The following is a 21,278-nucleotide window of genomic DNA, read 5'->3' as shown; positions in this document are numbered from 1 at the left end:
GGTTGGGAAGGATCATCTCATTCCAAAATCTTGCCATGGGCAGGGACACCTTCCACTATCCCAGGTTGCTCCAAGCCCCATCCAAACTGGCCTTGGACACTTCCAGGGATCCAGGGGCAGCCACAGCTTCTCTGGGAATCTGTGCCATGGTCTGAGCAAGTCCCTGTTGCTCCCTGACATCCACCTGCCATATTTAAGGACACACAGTTTAGAAGACAAAGGACCAGCACATGAACATTTTTAGAAAGCTCACACAAAACAAGTCTTTATTCTTTGTTGCAGAAAATAAATACAGGTGCATATTCCATATGCTTTTCTATAAAAGCACTCCTACAAAATCACTGAACTGCATACAACAGTACAACCTTTTTGGCTTTTAAAATGCAAATATTATACAGTCACTTCATTTTATTATCATTTAAAGCACTTGTAGCAAGCAGCTTTGGAAAAGGAATGCTTAATTTAGAAGCCAAATTCTTGCCTCAAGTGTTTTGTGGGATTTTTCCATGGTGAATAGTGCAACTAACCTAAAAGCAACTAGAACAGTTTTTGTAAAATGTTTATTCCCACCAACTCCCACCCCCCCCCCAAAAAAAAAAAAAAACCAACCCTGCAAAGGGGAAAAAATATTGTCTTAAAAACTGTTCTACCTTGATACTTAAACCAAGAAAAAACAAGAAGTGGCTCAATGGAAATATGAAGGTAAGCACAATGCTTCACAGCTCGTTCTCTGTTCGATTCCAGTTTGGCCCGGGGTGTTTCTTTAGAGGAAGAAGCTTCAATCATCCACTCCTATATTCCTGAAAAGGTAGGACATGGACTCCCCATTGTGGATCCTGCGAATGGCTTCTGACAGGATCATGCTGATATCCACAGTCTTGATTTTAGGGCACTGAAGTTTTTGTATTTCATGTGGAATTGTGTTTGTAACAACCACCTACAGGAAGAAAAAATGGTCAGGAAGACGTAGCTCTGTTGTTTTCCACCTTTTATACTGGAAGGGTGAGAGGGAGTTTTACAGATCCTACAAAACCACCCTGACTGACAAAACAACGTTTACATTACTGCAAGGGTCACAGTCTCAGGAAGAGCCATGTGTTGCCATAGGTTTCATGTATCCATGGATACTAATGGCACTGTCCCTCCTTCCTTTCATTCAGCCACACACATCCAGAGGAGGTACAAAAATATCCCACCCACTGAAGAGAAAGGTGTGCTGATACTGACAGTCCAGCACCTCACCACTTCCCACATTTCCCACTGCTCTAGTTTAAAGACATGTGGATGCTAATATTCCAGCACACAATTCCATAGAAAGAAAGCCTGAACCAGGAACTTCCCATCTAAATCCTTAGTGCCAGCATATGACAACAATCAATTCAGGAGAAAATGGCTTGCTTAGAAAAGCCCCAGTCACTTGGTCAGAGCTCCGACTCCACACTCACCTCATCGATGGCAGACTCCTCGATCAGCCGGGGAGCATCTGAGGACAGCAGCCCGTGGGTGGCCATGACAAAGATCTTGTAGGCCCCTCTCTCCTTGAGGGTCTCAGCTGCAGCCAGAAAGCTGTCAACGTCATCTATGATGTCATCCTGCCAAAATCCCAGAGTCACTGAGGGCTCACCACATCAGACAGACCAACACAGCGCATCTGACTGACAGCACAGCTTTAACAAGTGTAGCAAACCCCAAACTATCAGAAAATTGTTCTTTTCCTTGACAAACCCAGAGATTACACTCTGCTTTAGAGGAAATTGCATCAAGGAATGATAGAATGGCCTGGGTTGGAAGGGACCTTAAAGATCATCTCATTCCAAGCCCTGCTATGGGCAGGGACACCTCCCATTAGACCTGGCTGCTCAGAGTTCCACACAGCCTGGCCTCGAATGCTTCCAGGGATGGGGCAGCCACAGCTGCCCTCACAGGGAAAAATTTCTTCCTTATATCCAGTTTAACCCTACTCTCCTGTAAGTCTGAAGCCATTCCCCCTGTGCTGTCACTGCAGGCCCTTATGAATAGTCTCTCTCCATCTTTTTTACAGCCTGTCCTTGGGTACTGGACAGGCACAATTAGGCTACCACAGATCCTTCTCTTTTCCAGGCTGAACAATCCCAGTTCTCTCAGCCTTTCCTCACAGCAGAGCTGCTCCATCCCTCTGAGCATCTTGGTGGCTTCCTCCAGACTTGTTCCAACAAGTCCAGGTCCATCACCTCAGCTTCACTGGCATTTCTAAAGTCCCCAGTAGGAACAGGGTGATTCTCCCCTCCTCCTGTGGTGTGCATGCAGCACCTGAACCCCTTCAGGTAAGCACTGAACAGAATTTCACCTGCTCTGCTCAGGGAAACAAGGTCCCAATGCTGCTTCCAGAGTGGATCCCTGCAGAGCTCCCAGCCAGCTTTGTGAGTGAGCTCAGTGCTGCCCCTTCCTATCAGAAATCCACCAGCAACCAAAGTTTAGTGGCTGATACAGAACAGCTACTTGACTTCTGCAACTTTAACATGTTTAATATAATTTATGAGGACTGATGGCATCTCACTTACCACAATGATAGCTATTCTTCCTCCTACATCTCCAACCACTGTGATGGGTGGTTTTTCCTTGGGAATCAGCACTGATTAATGGCAGATGTTTTTAGAGGGATAAAAAGGAGAAAGAAAAGAGGAAGTTTATATAATTTATTTGAACTATGGAAATGTCTGATGGGTCACCACTATTAGAGACATGAAGCAGCAACTATTTCAACATCACTACTGAATGAAAACCAGCAAGATTCCAATACATAAATAAATTTTAAGCTTAATTAAAATATTAACTATTCATTTATATTCATTTATACCTGAATTCTTTATCAAGTCAATTAATTCTTCATTTCAGCACGGAAACAGAGTGGCTTGCAGACATAACCAGTTCAGTGACCCACTGACACCCACGCTGGGTTTGTGCCCTGCAGTTGTGCTGGAGCAGCTGTAGGTCACATCCACACTCGAGCATGAAGGAATCATCTTCTCCCCACTAAGAAAGATGATTTTTTTTTTTCCCCTCTGTGCAGAACCACTCCTTTTAGACACTCCATCCCTGCCAAACCCAATCTCTAAACCCACAAAAACACCAGGTAACACTTTCCCCCACACACTTACTTACTGGGGATCTCCAGGCTGGGGTGGATAGCAGCTACGTATTTGGCTGTAGGAGGGGAGTGCCGACCGTCCACCATGTCAGACTCAGCATCCTGAGCTTCCCCGTGGATCACGGCGATTCCCAACCGCAAGCGCTCAGCAAACGACTGTGCCCTGCAGGGGAAGGGTTAAAAGAACCCAGGAAAAGGTTACATTTCAAATAACTCACCTGTCTACAATCCTAACCTATTTCCATCTTATTTCTAATGTTTCAGATGGAAGTCAGACGACCCTAAAATTTTAGGAGAATTCATGGAGGAAATCAGTTGCTCCTCAGTATCTTTTTTTAATCAGGTTTGTTAAAGTCAGAATAACCTTCAAAGTGCCCATATGGGCCTTCAAGCTACAAAATAAATGCTGCAAGTCACAAAATGCTGACTATTCCCTTCTGCTTTGCCTAACAGCCAAAATAACACTTCCCAACCTTCAGCATCCTCGGGATCCCATGCTTTAGCAGGACACATCTAACAGTAACCAAGAACAGCCTTGATGTCTGGATTGTCAACATTTAATAGGAAAAAAACCCTCATATAAAAAGAGAAAACAAGTGTTCACCTATTTATTTAGTACTAAATAAAGACAATATCCCTGACCTGCTGACACATAACCTGAGATACCCTATGGAAAAGGGGATCCAGATGATCATTCTGCCTGACAAACCACACTTGGGAGTTGAACAGCTTGGATTTTTTAATTAGCTGACACAAAGTTCCTTCACACTGCAGTATTTCTTCAACTAAAATTAGAAATCTCTGTAAAGAAGTGTAAGGTTACTTGGGGGAGTGGGAAAAGCAGGGAGTCAGGAAAACAGGAATTTGCATCCCAGATATTGGAAGCAGCAAATACCAATTAGCACATCCATCCCACCCTACCTTGCACACCCAGGGGTTTGGGATCCTGCCTAAGCCACCCATCCAAGTCTCCTCTGGACCAAGCACATCCAGAGTGATTCACTCTGCTCTAACATCAGCACCTCAGACCAGTGCCTGAATCACCTCCTCTGTCCTTAAGCCTTATTTCACTATCCAAACAATACAAAGTCCAGAGAATGATTTGCCCATCATGATACTCAGTTAATTAAAAAAGAAGAATCTTCCACCCTGTGGTTATCATACAGTTGCAATATTTTTGCAAGTAGTTAATTACAGGTAATTATCATTACAAACATTAAGAGTTATGACTTAGTAGAATTAATCCTATCAATAAAACCGTATTAATTACCTTAAAATGCACTATTAAACTGAATAAAGTTCAAAGTAACAGCCAAATGACTTATTAATTTTCCAGTGAGCTCAGAAACCAGAGAGACATTCTAAACTTCACCACACAAGGGTTCTCTTTCACAAGCAGGCATTCATCAAAAGTATTTTCCTAGATTGTTTTCAGCCTGAATTAGGCTGAAACATCCAATTATCCTTCTCCCAATACAATGTAACTCTTCACATACTGTCCTTAAATACTCACAGGAACATGTGAAGAAGCTAAACAATGCAGTTCTGGATCCTCTCCTCTACAAATCACTGCATGATGTGCAACTCATCTGTCTATTTGCTGGCATTGACAATTACTGGATAAGCATTAAAATGGTGCAACAAACACTTGCCTCCACCCAAGAGGCAATACTGACACCGTGGAAAAGAAATGAAAAAGAAACAAATGTAAAATTACCTGGCCAAAACAAAAGAAATCACAAAAAGTACTGTTGGAGAAAAAGACGACAAAAGGTGGTTTGTTACAGAAAATAAGGAAAACACAAAGTATCACAATTAGTTGGCATGGAAGTCCAAGTATCTTTTCAACAAACTCTTGGTTTGTCACCAGAGCAAATACAGCGTCTCTTAAACCACCATCCAGCTCTTACAGCACCTGCTGACAGCACTGTAATTCCAGAGTTTAGAACAGTCAACTAAAAAGCATCATGGATTAAGAACAGTCATTCAACCACCAAAGACTACACAATAACCTCAAACAGCAAACCCAGTTTCACCATCTGTGTTTAGGATCTGATCAGCCATGTTCTTAGTTATGCCCATGTTAAGAAACTCATCTGGATTAATGGCATTACACTTCCAGCCTCTTTTCCTCATTTACAGCAGGAGATGTATAATGTAAATGCACACAAATATAACATGATTAAAAACCTTCTTAATCATAAGCACTGCACTGATTTACCACATCCTTTTGTATGTTTTTTTTTTTAACTCTCCTTAGATTTATTATGATTACAGCAATGATGTACAAACTACACAGCTGACAGAGGAGAACTGGGAGGGGTGTGAAGGCTGCATCTTCTAATTATTGCCTATTTGCCCTTCACTTGATCCTAGGAACAAAATCCCGACAGAGATTTCCTGCTCTAAGGCAAGAGAGCACATCTTACCCACCTCTTTGCAGATGCAGGAGATTTGGCCACAATTACAGCATTCCTGTAGTCTGGTATCTGTAGTAAATAACAGATAGCAATGTCCACTTCATATCTTCAGACAAATTTAAACTCAGTAAGAATCAGAGAACTTTATTTTGCCAGAAGAATTTTAAGCATCGAACATTTTACCTAAGAGAGCAACCTCAAGAATCCATGGTACATGATCAGGGTTGACAGCTCAGTAAAAACACGTATTTAGAAAATTCAGATATTAACTTCAAACCTTTTATAAACCCCATTTTATAGTACAGATAACAGAAGAGTAACTGCTTTAGGACATCAGGGTTACACCCACAAGTGCTGAAAGAAACAGGAAACCATCAAAATTAAAGCTTCCTGTTCAACCTAAGTAGTCTTTCATCACTAAAAACCAGCATTTTACAACTTCCTGTTGTCTTATAGAGTACCCCAAGAAAAGTCACACCTCTCCATCACATCACACTGACTCTGTCTCTGGACCATCAGAAGGGATAGAACTTCCAGAGTCATTGCGCTGATCCTGGAGGCGCAGTCTCACAGTGCTGCAAACTCTGCCACGCTGCTCAGCACCAGGAGATGCTGCTGCAAATGCTGACAGCACCAGAGGGATGAGGCCAGCAAGTCTGGGTTTCCCTCTGATGTCTGACAGGTGCTTCAGTCAGGCTTCACAAGCACAATCTGCTCCTGACTTTGCTGCCCCTGCACCATTCTCATACTGGTTTTTCATTCCTGACTCCTGATCCCTATTTAACCAGCATTTTAATCTCCATCTCTCAAAAGTTTCTTATTCTCACCTCCATCTTCCCTGCAAACAGTGACTCCACATCAGATTCATCTGGCTTGTAACTTCCCAAGCATTCCAGCATTCACACTTTTAGTTCTCCTCTCCAACAGCAACTACAACTGCACTCCCTCTGGTATCTCATTTTACCCCACTCCTTGCAAACTCAGCCTTTTCCTTCACTGTGCTGCCCTGGGATGATCCATCTTTATGGAGAGCAGCTTAAAGAGAACCTGTCTGTCCTTCCAGCCAAAAAACACAGTCCTGAGCCAAGCAAAGTCCTACAGAGCAGGTCCAGTCCTCAGAATCCCAGTGTTAAGGGATGGAAGACACTTCACTAAGTACCTGCAGATGGATCTGTTAGGGATGGAATTCACAGATTTGTGGGGATGACACCCTGTCATGCGGCTCACCACCTTGTCAGATGTCAAATACCCATTCCAGAGCACAGAAATACTTGGGGTTTCTGCAAACACAGGCAAAGTAAGTTCTTCCACAATCTTATCCACAATATACAAACTGCACTGGCTGATTATTTCCAAAACTCTACCTGAAATGGGCATGGGAAAGAAAAAATAAGTTCTGAATTTTGGCAAGGGCTCAACCAACGGAAAGTAAGAAATTTTCAGAGGACGTCAGGCAACATTAATAATCCACAGTGTTAGGAGCTCCACCTATAAACTGGGAATTCAGCATGTTCTCTCCTCTACAAACACTGAGTTATACAAGAGGCTACAAAGATTAACATGACGGAAGGTATGGACAAGGCAGGGCCTGTCACTCGACATAACAAAGGCTTTGATCTAGTTCAGACACCATTGCCTCATTTTTTCTCTGCCAAATTAACAAATTTGTTCTCAGCTCTTCAAAAATTAAGTCAGAAAGCCAGAAATGTCATCCCAAAGACTCTGAGGTGTCAACATGTCCATGTAACAAAGGGCTGTGTCACTCTGGGATTAACACCTGCGCAAAGGAAAGAGAAGCCACGAAATATCCAACATTTGCCAAGCACACAGAGGAAAACACCTAACTATTTTCATATCACAGGAATTTCACTGATTGGACTGTCTTCATCCCAGAACAGCAAGTGATTCTCTTCATATCTAGGCATAAATTTCCAACAGGAAACAACTACAAGCCCTCATTCTCCTAACTTTCAGTGAAATGTTTCTTAAGTGACTTTCATTCTTATCAAGCTGGACTCCATTTCATGCTCCTCAGTACATCCCATCATGATTCCCACAGCTTTGAAAGCTCTGGCATTCCCAGCTCAGGATATCCAGCAAGTTGTGGCCACCAGGAACTTGAGATGAATACTGAATTCCCCCTGAGCAGCAAAGGATCAAAGTTTTAAGCACAGATAGTAGAAATTATCTGGCTGGTGAAGGTACTTGCCAGTACAAGATCCCGTGTGATCAGATCCATTCAGATAATTCTGGCTTTAGAAAATCCCCTCATGGATGAGCAGAGAGATGAAGAACTGAAAGTATCTTTTAAAACTTCTTTACACATACTTCAGATCTCTACAAATAGCCACTTTTTAGACTGCACAGCAGTGTCAGACTCAAAGCTGTAACAATTCTGTGTAAACCATTAAAAGCTCAGGAATTACAATGTGCTTCAAGACCAAATCAGGACCGTGATCTTGTTATTGACCATAAACAACAGTTTCAAGCAACACATAAAGGCAAAACTTGTCTTGTGTCTGTGTATTTGATTTTCCACTTTTGTTCTTTTTTTTTTTTTTTTTAAGTTACAATGTGCAATACTTCTTTCCTGGAACACAAGTTGAATGACTGTGGCAAAGACAGAGCCTGGAGTTTTGTTCTGCCATCCTCTTTGACTCTATTACCAAATGAAATTATAATGAGGCATTCAAGCAGATTTTAATACTGTCATAACAAAATCATGTTGGTTTGGTTTTCTTTAAGGGGGTGGGGTGGGGTGTGTTTTGTTTTTTAAATTGAGGCATTCCTGTCTTTATAAAAAGAAATAGCTGGGATTCAAAAGCAAGAGTGAGCTAAACCCTTTCTCTCATCAGGAAGAAAGCACTTGCTTTATTCCAAATTACCATTAGTCAGAGGCTTAACGTGCACCTTATACCTACAATTATCATTTGCACATTTTGTACAGGCCAATCTACCAGTAGCACTTCTCAAAACCCTTATAAAAATAAGACGGAGAAACGGAGGCACAGAACATCCCAAGTTAAGCTCCTCAAGTCAAGACATGCAGTCTGAACTAACAGTGAATGATATTTCCACCCACCAGCCTGACTTTCAGAGCACAATCAATAGGCTCTCTCATAGTTTACAACTTCCAAAGTGTTTCTTATTATGTGATTTAAATTTATACCCACACAAGCAGCCCATCTTATAAATGTCAAGGAAAGTGGAAATAGAAAAGGAAGAGGACATTGAGAGCAAGGAAATCCTATTTTATTTTTCAGTGTTAGGGGAATATATCTAAGAAAAAAATAACATTGCTGCATGGCTAAGAAAACACCAGCTCTTCAGGAAAGCAAAAGTTAAATGTGGAGAAGAGAAGAACCAACAGCTCCCAACATCACTCCCTGCCCCAACACGACCCTTCTCCCCTTAAATTTCAATTTGAAGAGTTTATCTTTTCAGAGGGATTTGTTTCAGATGCCCTGAGACATGACAAAAAAAGAATTTTAAAAAACAACCATAGTAACAGGCCTTCCTCACCTCTTCTTGGATGTACTGGAGTAAAAATGGGGATGCTCTCAAGTTATCAACTGGAATATTGAAGAAACCCTGAATTTCCTTCTGATGTAGATCCATGGTAATAAGATGAGTTAGTCCTTTAAAACAGAACAGTAAGATATACAGAGAAGCACATCAAGACAAGCAAGAGAGAACAGACACTTTATTTTTCTAAGTTTCACTGCAGTTTGTCCAGAAAATTTCTAAGCTGCATGAGAACACTAAAATACATAATAAATTAATTTTAAGCACACTGGCATTAACGTGTTTTGAGGCTTCCAGAGTGAAAAAAACGAAGTGAGGTTCTTTTTACAAAGAACCTCAGAACACTGCACATAACTGACTCTGCAGTGCCACACTGAGGCAGGAAGATCCTTCTCCACTGGACACGGGACAAAATGGAAGCACTAATTTGTCCTGTGTCACACAGCAAGACGCTGGCACGCTCATTAGTTCTGAACTCCTGAAAAAGGGGCCAAGCTCCTCATCAAAAACCACTTCTCTCAAAATAACAGCCCAGATTCCATAGTTTGTTATAACTGCCTGCTTTTTCCCAGGGATGGGAGTGAAAGGAAAGAAGTAGAAAATGTGTTGAAGGCTGTGAAGATGAATAATCTCATTCTACCACATGGTCTCAAATGTAAAGGACAAAGTGCATTCATCCAACAAGTAAAAAAAGTAAAAAAAAAAGCCAGAAATGACAAGGCACAACTGTTCCAGACTGTAAGAAAGGCAAAGGACGGTATTATGAGAGGTCCCAAAGCAGCTCAGCCCAGCAGACTCATTTTGCCAGCTCAGTACAACTCAGTGTAAAATGGTTGTATCAAATTTGGGTTTTTTTATGAACTCATAATTTGGAAACATTTCTAATTACATTCTCCTTTTTACATAAGTTTTAAACACATGAAACCTTGGCAGTTATTTCTGAACAGAGTCCAAACTTGTGTACAAATCTCTCTAAATCTGGAAGCTGACAGCAGGAGACCCCCTTGCTCTGATTTAAGGACAGCCACATTCTTACCAGCTTTGCACATCATGGAGGCCAGCAATTTGGAGACAATGGAGCCCCTTTTCCTCATCTTGCACTGTTTGCTGTAGGGGAAGTAAGGAATCACTCCAATAATGCTTTTGGCACAGGAGGTTTTACATGCATACACCATGATCAGGAGCTCCATGATCGTGGTATTCACATCCCTGCAACGAGAAACATCTGCTTCTGTAGCTGGTGCATAAAAATCCTCTATTCACCACAGTATTTACACCCAGCAGAGATGGAGAGGGCACATTTTTAGAGAAGTGGTCATCAACTAAGATCTACATTTCTGCTGCCATTAAAAAAAAAAAAAAAAGACTTAGCATTTGTAAAGTTCTTTTCACATAAAATTAAAGAATTTCTGAATCACAGGACACATTGCCCAGGAAACGTTCCTCCTACATCTTAACTTTGTGATGGTGCTAGAGACAGGGAGCTGAGAAGAGAAGAATTTAAAGAGATTGACATAAGCAAAAGAATACACTTAGGGAAGGAATGCAGAGACCAAGGGGAAGGTTTTATTGATATAGTCACTAAAAATTAAAATTGTAGAAGCTACCTTATGCCAAAGCTGTCTTTGTGTACATATAAAAAACCCAACAAAACCAATACCAAAAACCTTCCACAAGCCTCTATCTAGTCCATATAAGCTTATTACACTGCATCACAAACACAAAAGGTGATTAAAAATGGAAACCAGAAGCATTGCTATGGACAGCCCACATCAAATGCTAGCACAGAGTCTTTAAACAGGTACTCACTTGGAAACTGTTTGGATGATAAATACATCCTTTCCTCTCACAGACTCCTGAATCTGCACTCGTGTTTCTGCCAAGAAGAGAAATATGTAATATTTGCAAGAGCAAAAAACTCTTTTTAGAGTCTAAGAAAAGGGGAACCAATACATTCAGATCAGTGTCAGGTGCATTTCCAGTTTTGCTAATTAAATGCTCACCTCTGTTTGGCTCTTGATAAACCTGAACCTTCCCCATCTCAACTCCCAAGCGCCTGCAGGAACACAAATAAGGCAGAAGTCAATAAGGGAAGAGGAAGGGCAAATCAAATGTAGATCCCATATAATGCAACAGTTACTGAAAAGGCTGCATTCTGTGGGAGAAAACCAAGGAAAGAAAATCCCAAACCATAAAACCAGTAATTACAGTGGACATCTCTTTAAAAAGCACCCACAATTTCCAAAAACTGCACTACAGACTATGCTAAACTTATTTTCCAGTCAAGCTCAGAACAAGCAGCAGGAAAAAAAAATGCTGGAATACTAAATCATGTAACGTTTTTTAATTTTTAATATATTTCTTGCCCTATATATATATATACATACACACATGTGGCAACATACATGTGCACAATACTTAAAAATACTCCTTTTAAATCACTCTTCTCTATAGAAAAAAGTCAGTGCAGAGTGAAGAGGAACGAGTAGCAAGCACTATTTTATGGATAATGGAAGAATAATATCTGCTGTATTTATTCCTTGTCAGCATTAGCTAGACCTCATCACTACAAAGAGATCAGAGTATGCTCTGCACTCAGGCCCAAATTCTTTCTACACATAACCTGAGTTCCTTTGCACTCCCCTTTCTCCTCCTATCACACCTAACTTTGGGTAAATAAGCCTCTGGAAGAAATCCATCCTAACATTCCCAGTAATGTTACGCATCCTAATTAGCACTGTAAAAATGTACTTAAATCCTGAAAGTTCTGCTACAGCTATTCATGGATTTAAGCTAAAGAAATGTTCCCATGCAAAATATACAGAGAGCAGGAGGGATGTAGCTTTCCTGCCTAAAAATACCCCACTACAAGGAGTGAAAACTTCTGCCATGATGATTTAACACTATGCAAACATTAATTTATCCCACGTGCTTCCTATAAAATGCTGCAGCCAGTCACAGCCTGCCACGGAACAATTCAAATACAAGTTACTCTCTCTGTTACTGAGCTGTTGAAATACACTTTCCAATAGAGCACACTCCATATTCTTGCAAATCATGGCAGTTTTCCCATGTAACTTCCCTTAAATAGGGAAATCAAGTGTCCAGTAAAACAAATCCCATCAGAATAACCCCAAGATGGCAAGCTCCCTGCAGCCTTTACTTACTCAGCAATCCTCTTGGACAGTTCCATGCATGAGGAATTGGAATTAGCTGAGAACAGCACCAGCCCACCCTTGGTGATATTCATGATGGCCCCAATTTCAGTTGATGGCACACAAAACATCAACCCTAAGTTGTTTTGCCGCTCCTAAAAGACTGTAAGAGATCAAAGGTAATATAAATCCATGTTTAACAAACAAAACAAAACAAGACACACATTTTCTCTGTCTAGAAAGTGTAGTCTCACAGAACTCTGGATATTCCAGCATCCTTAAAATCTGTAATCCCCACTTTAATAGCACCATTTTTTTTCTTCCTTTTTAACTGTTTTCCTCAGGCTATCATTCAGTAACACTGATACTTTTATTCCATCAGCTTGTCCAGTTCATTTTCCAGAAGTGAGCAACCTTTACTGACTTTTCCAAAATCACAAAGACAGTCTAGGGTAGAATTGAGCCAAAAAGAGCTCCTGGGCCCTGGCTAAAAGAGTCTATTTCCAAAGCTGACTCTCTTCTCATTACTTTGCAGTAACTTATAAACTTACAAATAAGGATGAAATGTAAGGAAGAATTCAATGAAGTTGACAGCTGTAAATAATGACCTCTTGCACAGCAAATCCACTTGCTGAAGCAGCTGTTGTCATTCTTTGAAAGCAATATTTCTCCTGTGAAAACAGGAGAAAAACATCAGGAGGCAATCAGTACAATTTGTTTTTTTTTGGTTTTTTTTTTTTTTTTGTTTCAAATAAAGGCACAAACCACTAATCTCGCCAAGGATTTGATGGGATTCCAAGTTTTTATTATTCTTTGTAAATCATATTTTCATGGTTACTTCTACTATAAAATTTTAAGTCTAAAGGGAAAAAAAAGATCCCATTGACCAGCAGCCCTGGATAGATGGGAGCAGCATTCAACTCAAAATCCTGCTGCATAAACAATCCAATCCTTCATCATCCATTTCAGCATTATGTAGGAGACTGGACATATGAAACCAAAGTAAACAGAAGTTACAGTTAAACCAGTAACTTCTTTCCTGGTAAACATCTCCCTGCTGAGAAACAGAATTATCTCATAGTCACACATAATTGGTTAGAAAAAGCTGATGATGTATCAACTATTAAGTACTCCAAAACAACAACTAAAAGAAAAAGAAGGGCTTTGTATTTACAGGAACAGCTGGCTAGGTCTGCAATGAAACTCCTTCACACCTCCTTTACAACCAGACAGTCTGGCTCAGTTTAACTTTGTCAGAGGAACCCGATTCACTCTTGTGAAGAGCCAAAGTCAAGTCAGGAACTTCCCAACAACAGATCTGCCGGTGCCGAGGCTGAGCTGTGCTCAACTGCCGTGAATGAAAACCTGCCTATCATCAGAACTGTGCACAGACTGAGCACAAACAGAGACAGCTTCAGCCCCCAGAACGTCTGAATGTTTCACTGCACTAAAACCAGAGGGGCCTCCCATATCCCCAGAGCAAGACCTGTATCCCTCGCAAATTAAATACCTAAAAAAAACCCCATTTCCTATCTAGTGTTTCTCTGCTCTGCTGCTCACTCAGTCTCTGCAACTCCCAGCTGTCAACTAATGGCCATCACCTATCAAATATTCATGACGGTGTTCAGGATCCATCTCAGCTCCACCAGAGTGAACAACCTGAAATGATTTTAGGTCTGAGAACAGCCCCTGAGAGCACCCTGCTTGTGTGCCTGGATAGGAACAGCGTGGAGGCAACTTTCCGTGTTACTAAAAGCAGTCATAGAGTGTTCAGAAGGTGTGTTTTTATCCAGTTGTGTGTCGTCTTTGTTCCAGAGATTAGGGAAATGAGGAGCTGATTAAGAGATCTGAAAAGATGAGTTGCTGGCTCCCAACTATTGCTGAGGGTGCACTTTACACCACAATACGCTGATGTATTTACAAGCAACAGTTAGCTTTACTCTTCATGTTATTATAGGTCAAGGACTTTCTTGTGGATGTACTTCAGCAGCTGCAAGTGGGCTACGGTGTGTGGGGCAGGGAAGTTGCATTTCAGGAGTAATATGGATATATCAACCTTCAAACAGGTGTTGGGGTAAAAGCAAGCTCACAAAACTTTATTAGATGTGCAAAGGCATGACTCCGCAGGGGTACATGGGACAAAAACCTTTGGTTTGAGGTGGGCCAACTTTCCAAGATTGAACACAAGCACCACAGAACAGGCTGCAGCACAAACACCTGCCTTTCCTTTTGGGCTGCACACAATTACACAGACACATCATGATCAGCACAACAATCACTGGGCACACATGGCTTTATGCCTCCATCAACTGAGCATGTCCACACAGAAAGCCACAGAAGCAGGAATAACTGGATGGCATAAGGAATGGACCCCATGGGATGGAGGGAATCTGCACCCTCTCACCTATCTCCCCACAGGGAATTTTCCCGTCCCTCCACACTCACCGATCCCCGTGGGCTAACAGACCCTGCCAGCCCACACCTCCCTACCAGTCCTTCGGATGCTCCAGGTGGGTGACACAGGCCCCGTGCTCCCCGTGGATCCCATCCCATCCGCCCCGAGAGCGGCCCGGGCACGCCGCAGCCCCACGCCGCTGCCCCTCACCTGTGGGACTTGCGGGCAGCCCGAGCAACCCCGAAAAGGGGTCGCCCGGGAGAGGGTCTCCATCCCCTGAGGGAAGGGCGACGCAGCCCATTCCTCAGGCGTCGGAACCCCGCGTGGGGAAGGGGGATGTCCTGCCCTCACACAGCCGGCTGAACTGGGCTGAGCGGGCAGGAGCGCCCCTCGCTGAAGGCCTTACCTGCCGGCTCCGGCCCCCCGGCCCCGGGAGAAAGCGGCTCGGCCGGAGGGGAAGGAGGGGGAGAGGCAGAGGCGGCGGCGGAGCTCAGCCCCTCCGGTGCTCCGCGGGCAAGATGGCGGCGGGGCGTGAGGGAGGGAGCGCGGGCGGGCGGGGCGGGCCCGAGGCGGCGCCCGCCCCCCTTCGCCCGCCGCCATCTTCCCCCTCAGAGCGCCGTGCTCGGCGGCGCCGGGACGGGGGCGCCGGTTCTGAGGGTTTTGGAGCTCGTCGGTGTTGGAAGAGACCTTCAGGATCATCCAAGTCCGACTGTCAAAGCAGCGGCACCGCGAAACCACATCGGATGCCTCTTCCGACGCCTCCAGGCATGGTGACTCCACCTGGGTGCCTATTCCAATGCCCGACCACACGGACAATGAAAAAAAAATTTTCTAGTATCTAATTTGTATCTGCCATGTGTCAGCTTAAGGCCATTTCCAAGACCAACCCCCTCCTCACTACAACATCCTTTCAGGGAGTTGAAGACAGTGATAAGAACTCTGAGCATCTTCCAGAGTAAACAAACCCAGCTCAGCCATCCCTTATAAAATACATTCTTCTAGACCCATCATGAGCCTTGTCCTTTGCTGAAAAAGAGAAGCACAGATCTGAGTCCCCAGCTGTGATGATGGAGGGGGGACCCCAACACCACAATTCAGCTGCTGCCCCACCAAAAACTACCCTGGTGCAAAATCCAGGCGGAATAACGCAGTGATGTCCACAGAATGCCATTATTTTGGAGCTCCCACACCTGCATCCCCACCAGAGAGGGATGGAAGGGCGGTTTCATCCCCGCCAGACACCGAGCTACCGTCTGGCCTTTGCCATCAGCAGTGTTTATAGAAAAAGAGGCATTTCTGCAAAGTAAATTTAGAACAGAAACCACCAGTGGCCTCCCAGTTCCTTGTCAAAGGCGCACACGGTTTATCCAGAGTCCTCTCAGGACTCTCCTTGCCACATGCGTTGGTTGAACTGCACAAAGATTCTTCTGACATCTGAAATGAGGCTGTTATTTCAGTCTCCCTGTTTAAAAATAAAGAAAAAAAAAAAAGCTTTATCTCAAGACACCCATGACAAAACTGCTTTGAGGAAGTTGCGGTCATCCCACACAGATACACATCCCTCCTTTAAATACAAAACCCAAACACCATGTTTTTTCCCCAGACTGCACAGTTAGAACCTGTTTTAAATTACATTTCTCAGTACGCCCAAGTTGAACAGCATTTTATGGATCAGAATTTTAGCATTTAGCATAAAGCTACAAATCAGGTACTTTCCATTGCAGCTTTTCTCACAAAAAGCAATTTAATTTGATTATTTCTGGAGTGCAGGGTGCACTGGAGCAAAGCTGATCATCCCAGCAGATATTTCTGCCCACGCTGGCCTTAAAAGAGGAGGAAAAGCCACAGACAAGCTCACCAAACATGCCTAGGAATGGACAACATTAAATTCATTGTTTGAAACCATGCTTCTGCCTCTACAAGCTGCATTTTCCACTTTAAATATTCACAGGCCGGTGTTTTCCCCAGATTTCACATTTGTTTCCTGCTTCATGCATTCCAAGACTTACTTGTCTCTTTTTCTGATTGTTTTTTTCAGCAGAGTTGGAGCTGGGGAAGGAGAAGCCATTTAACGTGGAGCCGTGGAGCAGATGTTGAGCACTCCACTTGCAGGCTCACAAAGCCAGGACATCTGTTAGAAATATGTGAGCAGAGGCACCATCAAACCTCTTAGATGCTGCAGTGATCCTCTGCCCTTCCTACGTCCTCTTCCAAATTACACTGAGGTGTAAGGGAATAGTCCCATCCCTCACCACCTCCACCATTCCCAGTCCACGTTTTTCTGCTTCCAGGCTGGTGCTTCCACACAGTTGATTCAGGATCATTGACCCAAGCAGGTTCTTTTTTTGTTTCAGGGTTTTCAGGACAAAAAGGAAGGGGGGGTGTGAGCTTTTTGTTGGCCTCTTCACAGAGCAGCAGAGATTTCTCTTGGCATCAGTTTCCCTCTCAGGATCCCACTACAGGCTGGTGTGGCAGGGGAGTTTAATGCAGAACAACCAGAAACAACACATGGTGAAGCACTGACCCATAGTGCAATTAGCAGCCTTCCCCAGAAGCATTTTTCAATACCCCAGGGCACTCAGAATTTGCTGACTGTTTGATTTGTGCTGCCCCAAATTCCTGACATTGCTTAAGCAAACCACAGGACCAGGAAATAAGTGATCCTGTCTTCCGATCCTTTTTTTATAAGGCTACTGCCTTTGTTTTCTCAGAGAAAATAAAATCAATTTCTTTCCCACCTCTGTCTTCCTGATCAGAGGAACACCAGTTTAAATCTCAGCTCCCAAGGGAGAGGGATTTGTTAATTTGACAATACTATATTCAAACACTAAGAGTTCAACAAACACTTGCTCCAAGATGAGCATACGGATTTTGTTTGATTTACAATGATTCAATTAGCAGCCGTCTAAGGAATTCTGAAATTTTTCTGGGTATGAAAACACTGGCTTACAGAGGTTTGTTGTTCTTAATCCAGATGTGACCCTGGCAAGCGGAGATGTGCAAAAAAAAAAACTCCCCCACACCTAGTCCAGCCAAGGTGAAGGGCACTGCTCACCCTGCACTGGGCTGGACGACAGCCTGCATCCATCACCTGAGAGAAGATAAATGCTGCTGTCACCCCAGCTCCTGAGCTCCATCCATCACTGCTCAACCAGGTTGGCTTTTGTTGTTTTGTTTGGAGTTGTTTCTGTTAAAAAAAAAAAAAAAAAGTGGATATTAAAGCTCACCTACCAAACCAGCTGACAGTGAGAGCTATCAGACATGGTGCACCAAAGAAACACTCTGATTTCATCATGACAGAGCCCTGTGGATAGGTTTGGTCTCTCCCAACAAATAAAGGCATCCCAAAAATGTCCTCTACCCCACACAGCTCCTCTGAGCCCACAGGGAGGTTCTGCAGCACACAGACACCTCCACACTGAGCACAGACCAAAAGGCATCACCTCCCTGCTCCCCTGCCTTCAGCTTTATTGCCTGGGGAACAACTGTGTCCAATTTCCAGAAGATTCTGCCATGGATACTACCCAGCTAGGGAGGCAGAACTCAAAACGGCTATAAATGCATTTTGGAATTGATGGAGGGAGCTGTAATTTTATCAACTCTTGGGAATGATCTGGAAATAGCATTCCCCATGCCTGGAGGGAGGTCCTAGAGGAGGGTACATGTCTTCTCTGTGTGAAGGGATGTGGCAGACAGCACTCATTGCTTTATTAAATATTACTGCTTGGCTGTCTGTGGGAAACAGGCACAGAATCATTTGTCACAGACCTGTTCCCCCAAGGGGACAAGAGGTTTGTGGGAACACCTGGAGTGTGACAGGTCCTGCACAGACAGACGGCTTGAGCTGGATATCAGAGTGAGGGTTTGGGCAAACACAAAGCCGGAGGTGGTGCCTCTTGTTTAGTTCTCAGATTCCCTCTGCTTTGCTGTGTGAGGGCAGCTCTGTCCTGCAAAGTCTGTGTAAGATCCTGTTCACGCCCATCACCTGGTGTCTACAGGTGTGGTTTGCCCTTTCATTGGCCTTTAGGCAAAATTGGTTGGACTGCACAGTGACATCATGTCATTTTAGGGAATTTGAACAGCTACATAGTCCACGACAAACACTAATTAGTGCTCTGTCGTGGACAAACACTAATTAGTGCTCTGTTCCTCTTTGTCCTACCAGCTGAGTCCCAGCATGATTTGCCATTTGCCTCACTAAGCTGCAGCTCCTGTCCAAAGAGCACACAGGCACCATGCCCTGTGCAGGCATTTAGTGAGCACAGCCAGGGCTTGACTCAGTCACTGCAGAGCAACTTTGCAGATTAAAGCAGAATTCAGTGTATGAGAGCAGGTCCTATGCTTTGCATGCACAACTGTGGGGTGCAAAGAAAGATTTGGTACCAGCCTCAGCCTGTCGCCATTGAGGCAGGATGGGAACAAAGAGACTCCAGTTCAGAAGACGAGAAGAGAACTAAACTCAACTGATTTATTTCAAATACACCACTCTTTTTATAGAGAACATAGTGCAGACCAATTTCATTGATCTTAAAGTAAAAACATCTCACACCATTGGTGCGCAGTGAATGGCACGCGGTGGCAGAACATATCTATAAACAATGCGAACAAGAGGAGAGATAGAGATCCTTTGAAACTCCTTCCCAGGCCCAGCCTGGTAGAAATCTCTCCTTTTCTCTCTGACTGAACTGAGAATATCCATATTCGCCCATACACTAAAAAGGAGCTGGAAGAGGTGTAGGGAAGCAGCAAAGTGCAATCAGCAAAGAGTATCATGTATCCTCCCCAGTTTGTTTCTGACGAGGACCAGCAAGAGCAGATTAATGCTCTTACTGGGAGTGGGACCCTCATCCAGCTGCTACACCAAAAAAAGGCTGAGCCTTAGGCCTCTTCAGCCCACCCCACTTACTGACACTACTACCAACATCTCCTTCACAGAGAAGCTTTCTACCAGAACCTCTCCTCTAACTCACTGTATTATTTCCTGCCTGATTTCAGCTCTGGAAGAGGTTCTGCTCTCAGACCTCTGTGCACTACCTTTGATCTTATCAAACAAGTCAATCCCCCAAGTTCAAGATTGGGACACTTAAAAATTTTACTCACCAGGAAAGTCTCACCAGAGGAGAGGCATGGGGAGATCTGAGGCTTCCCAGAGGCTTTTATTGTCTCATTAAGCTCTTCTTAATGAGAGTTTCCTCACCTGCTGCATGTCCCTCCCATTCATTTGCATTCACTATCCTGCTGATGGTACTCAAGGCTGTCTTAGCTCCCACTCCTTCCTCTTTCCTCATAACTATTCTGAGCCCATTTTTTATCTCCCTGATCTCATCCAGGTCCCAGGGAGAAAATACTTTCTCCTCTTTTGTTACTGCTTGCCACATCCTCCTTGGCTGGTTTCCTCCCTGACATCTCTGCAGCTTCTCCTGGCTCCAGAGTCACCTGCAATATTCTCTCCCCCAAAGCAAGGCAGCGACAGCTGCTCGTGGTGAGATCCCTGACTTAAACGCTTGCTAAAAACTTGTTCTCTCAGCTTAGGCTCCCCATGCACAGCCTGGATCACACACACCTCAGTGCCTGGACCCCGAACCCCCCGGTGGCTCTGCCCATCCCAGCCCGCTGTTTGTAGGGCCGGGGCTGTCGGATCGGCCCCTCTGCAGGACCAATGAGGCTCACACCAGCAGGGCAGCGGGTTCAGCGCCTTTCTCAACGACTGCAAATACTGGGGGGGGTTCAGGCTGTTCCACTCCTCCCATGGCATCTGAAAGAGCCTTGACAGCAGAGCTGCGTCAGAGGGAGCAACGGCTGCCAAAGCAGCCATTCAGCCTCCTCTGATTGCCTGCTGGAAAGTATTTCCCCCTTTTTTTTCATTCAAGCTTTCCTAGATAGGCATATGGCAAATGGAAATATCAGAGAGAATGAACTGCCTCCTAGTTGGGAATGAGGGACTGACAATTATCCCTGTGATAATGAGGTAGTCTGAACATGAGGGAACTCGATACAACGGGAGATTTATCTTGGAAGCAGTCCCTTGGCAGCCTGGCCTGTCTTGCTGTCGGCACGGTTTCCCATTGCACAAAGGGCAGGGATCAGACCCACGATGGCAAATCCATCTCTATCCCAAGTTCATACTGCTCCATTACCTACAGCTTTTCCAGTGGTAATTCCTTAGATCATCCAGACACTCTGCTTCACTTAAACCACGTTGTCCCATGGGAATCTGTACCCACCTTGGATCTCCAAATGACCCAGAAAATTGCTTTCTTTCCTACCACAAACCAGGTCAACACTTCAAATCCTGACATTCAAGGCTGCCAGGGTTGAGGAGAGAGGCAAGACAGGAGTCCAAGGTCCAACACTCACGGAGACTCTTGTCACAAGGAATTATGTGGACTCTGCAAAAAGATAAGGAAAACCAGAAAGAGCAAACGTGGGTCTGCAAAACCTTGACATGGCAATCGATGCTGTAGTTTACCACCAGGAGCAAGTAAATAGCCCCAGAGTTACGTGCTGCATAGCAAACATTGCAGTTTTATCTGCATGACAGGCAGCAATTTGTGGCAAAGGTTAAATCTCTGTTCACTCAGACTTGACATATGATGGTCGTGTTACATTCCCCATTCTCAGTGGGTTTGTGCATGAATGTGAGGTTAAGTGCCTTT

At 43.9% G+C, this 21,278-nt stretch overlaps 1 protein-coding gene and 1 long non-coding RNA gene across 4 annotated transcripts; one reads left to right on the top strand and one right to left on the bottom strand.

The window, feature by feature from the left end:
* Positions 1-237: 237 nt before the first annotated feature.
* Positions 238-16,573, bottom strand: PRPSAP2 (phosphoribosyl pyrophosphate synthetase associated protein 2). Of its 2 annotated transcripts, none has more exons than XM_053957365.1 (12): positions 15,029-16,573; positions 12,779-12,898; positions 12,240-12,390; positions 11,076-11,128; positions 10,882-10,948; positions 10,109-10,281; positions 9,070-9,185; positions 5,561-5,616; positions 3,142-3,290; positions 2,541-2,611; positions 1,446-1,592; positions 238-937 (listed from the first exon to the last, which is right to left on the bottom strand). In XM_053957365.1, the coding sequence occupies exons 3-12, from the start codon at positions 12,356-12,358 to the stop codon at positions 779-781; spliced, it is 1,110 nt and encodes a 369-aa protein (XP_053813340.1). In that variant the 5' UTR covers positions 12,359-12,390; positions 12,779-12,898; positions 15,029-16,573; the 3' UTR covers positions 238-778. The 2 variants fall into 2 exon arrangements, with proteins under 2 accessions (XP_053813340.1, XP_053813339.1); XM_053957364.1 differs by having other exon boundaries at positions 12,836-12,898; positions 15,029-15,118.
* LOC128796076 (uncharacterized) lies at positions 16,254-21,150 on the top strand. 2 transcript variants are annotated; one of them, XR_008433720.1, is made up of 3 exons: positions 16,254-16,330; positions 16,661-17,777; positions 20,899-21,150. It is a non-coding gene; the product is annotated as an uncharacterized LOC128796076 (long non-coding RNA). The 2 variants fall into 2 exon arrangements; XR_008433719.1 differs by lacking the exon at positions 20,899-21,150 and adding an exon at positions 18,788-19,227.
* Positions 21,151-21,278: the final 128 nt, after the last annotated feature.

The sequence above is a fragment of the Vidua chalybeata genome, chromosome 16 (genome assembly GCF_026979565.1).
Source record: "Vidua chalybeata isolate OUT-0048 chromosome 16, bVidCha1 merged haplotype, whole genome shotgun sequence".
Taxonomy (NCBI): Eukaryota; Metazoa; Chordata; class Aves; order Passeriformes; family Viduidae; genus Vidua; species Vidua chalybeata.
This window is presented reverse-complemented; position numbering and strand designations above follow the sequence as displayed.

What these genes read in the sequence shown, in the direction of transcription:
- PRPSAP2 (XM_053957365.1), bottom strand. Translation starts at nt 12,358, where the DNA reads ATGTTTTGTGTGCCATCAACTGAAATTGGGGCCATCATGAATATCACC. An exon ending in TTATCAAGAGCCAAACAGAG is followed by an intron (nt 10,949 to 11,075) that starts GTGAGCATTTAA and finishes TCTTCTTGGCAG; the next exon opens with AAACACGAGTGCAGATTCAG. An exon ending in GAAGAATAGCTATCATTGTG is followed by an intron (nt 1,593 to 2,540) that starts GTAAGTGAGATG and finishes GGATTTTGGCAG; the next exon opens with GATGACATCATAGATGACGT.